This window comes from Colobus angolensis, unplaced genomic scaffold (assembly GCF_000951035.1).
Source record: "Colobus angolensis palliatus isolate OR3802 unplaced genomic scaffold, Cang.pa_1.0 Scaffold64, whole genome shotgun sequence".
In the NCBI taxonomy this organism is placed as follows: Eukaryota; Metazoa; Chordata; class Mammalia; order Primates; family Cercopithecidae; genus Colobus; species Colobus angolensis.
Window position 1 is genome coordinate 2,123,804 of NW_012120043.1, and position 8,497 is coordinate 2,132,300.

The 8,497-nt window shown below is 60.9% G+C and overlaps 1 protein-coding gene across 1 annotated transcript in view; it reads right to left on the minus strand.

Annotated features, from left to right (window-relative positions):
• Nucleotides 1–8,497, minus strand: part of AP3D1 (adaptor-related protein complex 3, delta 1 subunit) — a 42,805-nt gene that overhangs the window by 13,737 nt on the left and 20,571 nt on the right. Inside the window, exons 13-22 of the mRNA XM_011964047.1 lie at nt 7,682–7,913; nt 6,348–6,493; nt 5,729–5,870; nt 4,094–4,165; nt 3,431–3,506; nt 3,112–3,311; nt 2,614–2,687; nt 2,012–2,189; nt 1,247–1,318; nt 793–900 (exon numbers count right to left, since the gene is read on the minus strand). Coding sequence (XP_011819437.1) covers nt 793–900; nt 1,247–1,318; nt 2,012–2,189; nt 2,614–2,687; nt 3,112–3,311; nt 3,431–3,506; nt 4,094–4,165; nt 5,729–5,870; nt 6,348–6,493; nt 7,682–7,913 — 1,300 coding nt within the window. The remainder of the gene's footprint in view (nt 1–792; nt 901–1,246; nt 1,319–2,011; nt 2,190–2,613; nt 2,688–3,111; nt 3,312–3,430; nt 3,507–4,093; nt 4,166–5,728; nt 5,871–6,347; nt 6,494–7,681; nt 7,914–8,497) is intronic.

Genomic DNA, 8,497 nt, shown 5'->3' on the forward strand with positions numbered 1-8,497 from the left:
ACGCACACACCCGAGAGGGACACACACGTCCACGCAGCAACCCCACACCCACGCACAGACGCAGCAACCCCACACCCACGCACACACCCGAGAGGAACACACACGTCCACGCACACTCCACAGATGTCCAAAGCAGCACGCTGTGTGGCCACAAACTGGAAGCGGCCCAAGTGGCTACCAACAGATGAGTGGGTCAGTACAGCGTGGCCCGTCCACAGAGGAACGGGGTTGGCAGAGGGTGGCCTGTCCACGCACCAGAAAATGAGCCAACCATGAACAGGAACCAGGCTCTGACCCAAGCCATAGTGTGGATGCACCTTGAGGACATCTCACTCAGTGACACGCCACACACAAAAGACCACAGAGTGTATGACTCCATTTCTGTGAAACGTTCAGGACACACCGATCCACAGAGACAGGAAGGATGCGTGGGTGCCAGGGCTGGGAAGGGAATGAGGAATAATGGCTGGTGGGAATGGGGTTTCTTTAGGAGTGATGGAAAGTTCTGGAACTAGACAGAGGTGAGGATGGCTGCACAACTGTATATATACGGAAAACCACCGTATACATACTTCAAATGAATAAACTCTATTAGACTTATGAACCATGTGTGAATAAGGAGGTTATTAAAAAAACAAAACACCACAACCACAACAAAAGGCCCGTGAGGAGTCCGACGCAAAGGCGAGAGCAGGGCTGCCCTGGGATCTGGGGGGTGGAAGCTGTGTGGCCCACGTCGGGATGCTGGGGCTCATGCCGCCCTCCACAGCCACTGGGGAGTGACAGCCTCACCTTGTCCTGGTCTTGCCCCTCAGCATTGCCCTCCTCGTCCCGTGCCTCCGTCTTGGCGTCCTCACACTCGTCCTTCGGGGTAGTGATGGCGTTCACACTGAGCTCCTCCTGCAGGGAGCCAGGGCTCGGGGCTCATGCTGGGCAATGAGGGGCCCCACTCCTCTTCACTCCAGGCAGCCTCCATGCCACCCACCCTCAGCTCACCCTCACCCCTGCCTGAGAGGCCACAGTGCCCTCCGAGTGACAGGGAGCCTGTGGGCACAGAGGCCCTGGCCATCCTCCCCTTCCCCTGGCCCCTGCTTGGCCCACTGGGACGCGGGAGCGTGACCCCGGCCCTACTCAGCGCTGGGTCCCACAGGTGCGGGCCTCAGGAGACCGCAGGGCTCTCCCTTGAGTGCCAGGTATGACCTCTGGAGACACAAAGGCCGGCACTGGCCAGCTGCCAGTCTCTTACCGTGGATGGGGCCGGGGCGGGGACAGGGGCAGGTGGTGGGGTGGTAGACAGCCAGAAGTCCAGGTCCTCAGCCTGAAACCACAAGACAGGCTGTCAGCAAACGTAGTGCATGGTCCTGGGAAGAGGCGCCGGGGACAGCAGGGGCCAGCTGCCCTTGCTGCCCCCAGGGCCCTGGACCAGCTGGGCCTTGCAGAGCCTGGGAATCCAGGAGCTGATGGCGATGTCCTCAGCCAGCCCTGCTGGCTCTGGCTTTCGCTGCCAGAAGAGGGCCAGGGACATATCTGTGGGTGGGTATGCACCATACCAGCGGTCAGAAGGCCCGTGGCGGCCCATATGTCTGCCTGGGCCCCCTGATGTGGGTGTGCACAGGCCCCCAGGCCCTGCAAACATGCGCTCCTTTGAAAAACCCATTTCTTTCTCTATGTGAAAATCTGCACACAGATGCTGCAGAAACGGTTCTGGAGCTGCACACGAGGGTGGCATCTGGACCACACCGAGCTCTGACCATGGCCCCCCAACACAGGGGAGGACACGGCTCGCCTGTGGGATCGTCGGCTCCTCAGTCTCCCCTGACGCAAGTGCACAGCCAGCTCCCCTCAGAAGCCATGCGTCCTCACTCCGCCAGGGCACAGGGCGAGGCGGCCGGCGCTCGCTGCCTCAGACTCACAGCCATTTCCCCTGAGCTCACTGCTGTCCCCAGGCTGTCTGGGAGCTCAGGGCAAGAGGGGGAAAGGAGAAGGACGCTACCCTGGGCACTAGCTCTACCTTCTTCTCCTTCTCCCTCTTCTTCTCCTTGTCTCTCTCTTTCTCTTTGTGCTTTTTCTCTTTCTTCTTGGGTTTCTTGCTCTTCTTTTCCACCACGGGAACATCCTTCTCAGGGGATTTTGAGGTCTCGGCGTTTCTGTGTTTCTGAACAGGCAGCTTCTCGCTGTCGGCTAAGGGCCTGGAAAGGGGAATGACCGGGTCACACATCAGCACCACTGGCCACCCAGCAGGACCACCACTACATGCTGCGTCCAGTACATGTGGCAGCACGGGACCTGCTCCTCTAGCCCCTGGCCCCAGCAATGGTCCGACGTGGATCTGCCCAACACAGCCTGCTGGAGGCTCTCATGGGAGGGTCTGTCGAAGCATGGGGACCTCCTGAGCACCCCAGGTCCGGAGACTTCAGAGCCCACACTTAGGGTCTTGGTTGGGAGGGCCAACCAAAAGCAGTGCGGCGAGGACGTGGTCTGGGGAAGGCCCGCCTGCACCCCGTCCCAGCCTGTCCACCCTGCAGAGCCTGGCCCCGCCCAGAAGGGAGGACGAGAGGAAGGGAAGCAACCACGTGTGGCCTCCACCCTCACCCTGAACCCACGTGCACTCACTTATCCAGGTCAATGTCCAGAGCCCTGTAGGGATCATTGGGGTCTTTGTCATCCTCGTCGCTGGGCAGAGCGTTCTGACAGGAAGAGGGGAGCATCATCAGTGGAACCCGCGCCCGTGGCCTGGGGGAACCCCATGTATCTCGGACGCAATGGGACTGCCTGGACAGTCACGGTCACGGCCACGCCCACAGAGGCCACACGCACATGTGGGCAGTGACATGGCTCCACCAGAGGCTCCGTTCAGCATCCATGCACCAAGGGCGGCTGGGCCCCAGGACGCAGCCAACCTGCATCTGCCTCTGAAGCTGCTGGCCCTGGGGTGGGTGCGTGGGGACGTGCGCTCAGGGAGAGACGCGCCTCTCCTCCTATGCTCTCTGGGGCAGGGCCTCATCCTGGCCACCAAGGAAGACCACGGGGAGATGGTGCCGTGCATGGCCCCAGGACACACACGTGCGGACAGACAGACATCCCCAGGCCGGGCCCTCCAGCGAGGCTGACCTCAGGCATCTCCTCCGTGACAATGTCCACCTGCTGGGCAGGGGCGATGTCCTCGTCGCTCTCCGTGGGCAGCGAGCTGTGGCGGCGCTTGCCCTTCTTCTCCTTCTCCTTCCTCTTTTTCCTCCTCTTGTCCTTCTCCAGCTTCTGCCGGTGCCGCCGCTCCTCCTCCAGCCTCACGTACTGGTCCGACATGGGCAGCCCTGGAGGCCGGCAGCGGGCAGGCACTCAGCACCGGGTCCCAGGGGCTCATGGGGAGGGCGGCAGGAGCGCCCCACAGCCCATGTGACAAGTGCGGCGCTGACACACGGGAGACACTTGCCTGGAACCTTCAACGGGACGGAGAGATCGATCTGCACCACGGGAATGTGCTCCACGCCCGGGGTGTCCTGGTACCGCTGCAAAAGCAACATCCAGGCGTTACTGGTGCACTGAGGGGTGACACACGGGCAGGACAAGCCTCAGGGATGCAGGGGGCGCGACGCGGCCCTGACATCCTCAGGAGCCAGGGGTCCTGCCAGGGCTGCGGGCCACGAGGAGCGCCGTGAGCATCCGGAGGACCCAACTCTTAAAGACAGTGAGGGCTGGAAAGCTTGTCACGCGGGTGACCCCGCAGGCCTACTGTGCAGGGAGAAGCAAATCCTCGTCCACTTTTTCTACCTGAATATTCTGTTTTCTCCTCAAATGAGAAAAGTAATGCGGCTTCAAGCCCAGAGTGAGGCAGCAGGTTGCCCACGACCATGAGGTCAGGGCTGGACAGCAACTGGGCTGCCGTGCACACGGAACAGGCCCCCGGCTGGAGGCTCGAACGAATGGGGCCCACAGGGAGGCACCCGCCCCTCAAAGGCTCCACACAGTCACTGTGTGGCCCCAGCTCCACTCCCAGGATCTTCCAGAGGGAACCTGAAACTCAGAGGGACGCCACAGGGCGTGGGTGGTGAGGGTAGAGGGTGCTGAGGGACAGGCAGCCGGGGACAGGCCTCACCTTCTGTGGTGACGGCGAGCTCTTGATGTAGAAGGGGTTGTTGGCCTGCTCCTGCTTCCGGGCCTCTCGGCGCTGCGGGACAGGGCTTGGCATGAGCCCGAGAGAGCGGGCAGGATACCCCTCTGTGGACGTCCACCACCAGCCACCCAACCAGGGAAGGCTGGATCTTTGGCTATTTTCACTACTGAGCTTTTACTAACAAGGAAACCAAGGCTCGCAATTGGGAAGAGCGCGTATTGGGGAAAAGGAATCGCTAACCTTACTCTGGGAGGCAGGGACGCCCATGCCTCCACTGCCAGGGTCAGGACCAGGACCCACGGAGGCTGCTGACCTGCCTGGGCTACCCGGCTACGGATGAGCACCTCAGACGGGTGGGGGCTGCTGAGCCCGGGACAGGGCCCCTGACTGCCAGGGCTGCCTGAAAGCACGGCCTGGAGAGTGCAGGAGCACAGAGCCGCGCACGCAGCCCACCGTGGGCATTCCCTCTGTCGGTGCAGGATGGAAGGAGAGGACTGCTGGAGGGGCTCCCCTCTCTGCACAGGTGAGCAGGGTGAGGCGGAGCCCCACACGGGGCACAGGGGCTGCATCCGCCTCGGGATGTCTGCAGTGTCTTACCGCAGCTACAGCAGGGTCGGGGAAGGGCCCCGCACAGGCCCCCACAGGCCCCCAGCTGCAGGTCGGGTTAATGGAGTTCTCCTCAGGGGGGCTCCTGGATCTAGAGAAGCTGTTCCCCATTTCTTTTGAAAGGGAGTCTTGCTCTGTCACCCAGGCTGCAGTGCGGTGGCATGATCTCACTGCAACCTCTGCCTCCCGGGTTCAAGCAATTCTATTGCCTCAGTCTCCTGAGTAGTTGGGATTACAGGCACCCGCCACCGCACCCAGCTAATTTATTTATTTATTTATTTTTTTAGACAGAGTCTTGCTCTGTCGCCCAGGCTGGAGTGCAGTGGCGCGATCTCGGCTCACTGCAAGCTCCGCCTCCCGGGTTCACACCATTCTACCTCGGCCTCCCGAGTAGCTGGGACTACAGGCGTCCTACAACACGCCCGGCTAATTTTTTGTATTTTTAGTAGAGATGGGGTTTCACCGAGTTAGCCAGGATGGTCTCGATCTCCTGACCTTGTGATTCGCCCGCCTCGGCCTCCCAAAGTGCTGGGATTACAGGCGTGAGGCACTGTGCCTGGCCAATTTTTGTATTTTTAGTAGACACAGGGCTTCACCATGTTGGCCAGGATGGTCTCGAACTCCTGGCCTCAAGTCATTGGCCTCCCAAAGTGCTGGGATTACAGGCGTGAGGCACTGTGCCTGGCCAATTTTTGTATTTTTAGTAGACACAGGGCTTCACCATGTTGGCCAGGATGGTCTTGATCTCTTGACCTCATGATATGCCCACCTCGGCCTCCCAAAGTGCTGGGATTACAGGCGTGAGCCACCGCGCCCGGCCAAGATGCTCCCCTTTTCAGTGAAACTCAATGAAACCAAACCATAACAAGAAATACCCACTTGGGGCTTCCTGGAGGGCGGCGGTGCACAACCTTGAGCCAACAGAATCAGGCTCCGGACTCCGGAGCCTCAAAGACTCCCTGGGACAGGAAGGAGGAGGCGAAGGCCCACCAGGGGCACCCAACAGCTCACCCGAGCCAGCTCCTCCTCGTCCGCCTCCGACGGCCGGTGCTTGGGTCGCCGCTGCTCCTCCTCGTGGAAGACGGCCCTGGGCCTCTCGTCCTCTGACTCGCTGTCCGAGAGTGGCTCATTGATCCAGGCGTCCAGGTCCAGGCTGTGCCGGACAGGAGGGTCACAAAAGGCAGTGTGTGTGACCCAGCACGCGCCTGCAGGTGTCCACCCTGAGCAGGCTCGCCACGTGCCTGGCCATGTGAGACCCCAAACAGTGGTGCCTGCTACCCACACAGGGCCAGCGAGGCAGGTGTCACTGCCCCTTAGAGAAGATGCAGGGACCCAGGAAGGTTGCAGCAGGGTCACAGTGGGGCCCTCACGGCAGGCTCAGGCTGCCTCAGAGCTTGATGGCAAGGGTGGGAGCAGGCCCACTTCCCAGGGAGCATCCCCAGGTACAAGCCAGGTCCCAGAAGCAGCGAGAGCCCCAGTGAGTCCAGCGAGGGGCGCACCCGCCCCAGGCCTCCAATCAGCCCCACACCCTCCTGGCTGTTCAGGGCTGCAGTAGCCCCCTCTGTGCCTCCAGGCATCAGGGGACCACGCCAGGGCTGTGGTTGCAACGCCCCCACCCCTGTATCCTTACCCTTCAGGAACTGGAACCTTCTTCTGGGCCTTGGGGGCCACTGGGTTCAGCTCTCCAGCAAAGAGAGCGCTGACCTCCTCCGCCACAGGCACGTCCTTGGCCTGAAGCTTCTGGATGTGCTTGACCAGCTGCAGGATGCAGGACGCCTGTGGGGGACGCAGGAGTCACCGCTGGCACCTGCCTGGAAGGCCATTTGGCCACCCTCAGGGACACTGGGTGGCTCAGCCCCTGGCACAGTGACGTGCGGGCCCTCTGGCACAGCCACGTAGCAACAGAGAGCCCAGCCTTCATACCGTCTCCGTCGTCATCCTTGCCAAGAAGTGGCGGAAAAGACCAGTCCACAAACAGAACAGAGATGGGGGCACAACAGGGAGCTTCGCCTACTGCAGAAATGCCTCCCGTAAGGCCTGTGCCCCGACACCAGAAGCACCACCACCCCTGCGGGCTCCCTGCCTCTGTGCTGGCTGCAACTCAGATACAGGCAGGCTGGGCAGCTCCAACAGTGACCATGGGCCAAGGATCATGGCCAGCCCCCAGATAACGCCACTGCTCAGAGGAGCCCGGGGCCACGCACCATGCGGCCTTGAGGCTGGGTCTCCTCAGCCACTGGATGGGCTGGCGCCACTCCCGACCTCTCTCACAGATGGCCAGGCGCGATGTTTCACGTCTTTAATCCTTGCACTTTGGGAGGCTGAGGTGGGCGGATCACCTGAGGTCAGGAGTTTGAGACCAGCCTGGCCAACAAGGTGAAACTCCATCTTTACTAAAAATACAAAAATTAGCCGGGCGTGGTGGCGGGTGCCTGTAATCCCAGCTACTGAGGCAGGAGAATCCCTTGAACCCAGGGAGCGGAGGCTGTCATGAGCCGAGATCGTGTCACTTCACTCCAGCCTGGGCAAAGGAGGGAAACTCCATCTCAAACCAAAACAAAACAAAACAACAAACAGAAAAACAGAGACCTGGGAACTGGTGGGCACTGGCTGGCACAGGTGTACAGTCTGCTCAACCCAGAACCCACGTCACCTGCAGGGCACCAGAAAGAGCCACAGCCAGCCCCAGGCTCTCACACCTGCTGTCTCGCCGCATATGAAACAGGCTCCTCCTGTGGCCAGGAGCAGCACCCCCACACACCCAGCACCCCAGAGACTTGCCCAGTCCCACTGACCTAAAGGCCCACTGACTAACCCCAAACCCCAGCTGGCACAAGTGGCAACAAAGGAATCTCAGTAAGTGGCTTCAGAAGAGGAAGTGAGGCCCCGTCAACCTGGCCGCCGCTGGACAGAAAGCCACTGAGGGCTCCCTGAGGCTTGGCCCAATGCAGAGTGCAGCCTTACCCGCTCCTGCACCTCCAGGTCTGCGCTCTGCACAAACTGGGGCAGTCGGTCCACCATGAGCTGGGTGACGGCCTGGGCACCCTCCGCCTCCCCGGCCTGCTCCTTCTGCTGCAGGATGTTGGCGTACAGCTTGACCACATTCTGCACATACACGGCCTGGATGTGGCCTGGCAGCGTGGTGACTTTGGGCCGCAGCATGGCCTCCAGAGTGTGGTGTGGTTCCTGCAGATGCCTGAGGACAGGAAACGCCGTGAGTCCCCAGGATGCCCGCCCCGGGGCTCCTCTCCAACAGGTGAGGACCTGGGAGGCCTGGGCTCGTCACAAACGAGGTGACTCTGGGCCTTTCCCATTCCCTGAGCTGTCTTCGGGGGCTGAGACACAAAGTAAAAGAAACCAGGGGCCGTCAACAGCCCATAACACGAACAAGACAGAGACGTGGAGATGACAGAGCCACTGAGCGGAGGAAAGGTCAGAAGAGGAAAAGACAACGGGGTCAACTGTGCAGCTGGCCCTGGGAGGATGAGCAGGACGGGCAGGGAGCAGACGGAGCTGGGAGACCCTGATCTGCGGGACAGTGGGGCCTGGGGGTGTGCCTCACTCACATCTGACACAGCGTCTTGGGACTTGGATATGTTTCCAGTCCACTTTTTTCCCACTAAGAAAATAACAGAACTGGCCGGGCACGGTGGCTCACACCTATAATCCCAGCAGTGTGGGAGGCCAAGGCAGGCAGATCATGAGGTCAGGAGTTTAAGACCAGCCTGGCCAACATGGTGAAACCCCATCTCTACTAAAAATACAAAAAATGAGGCCAGG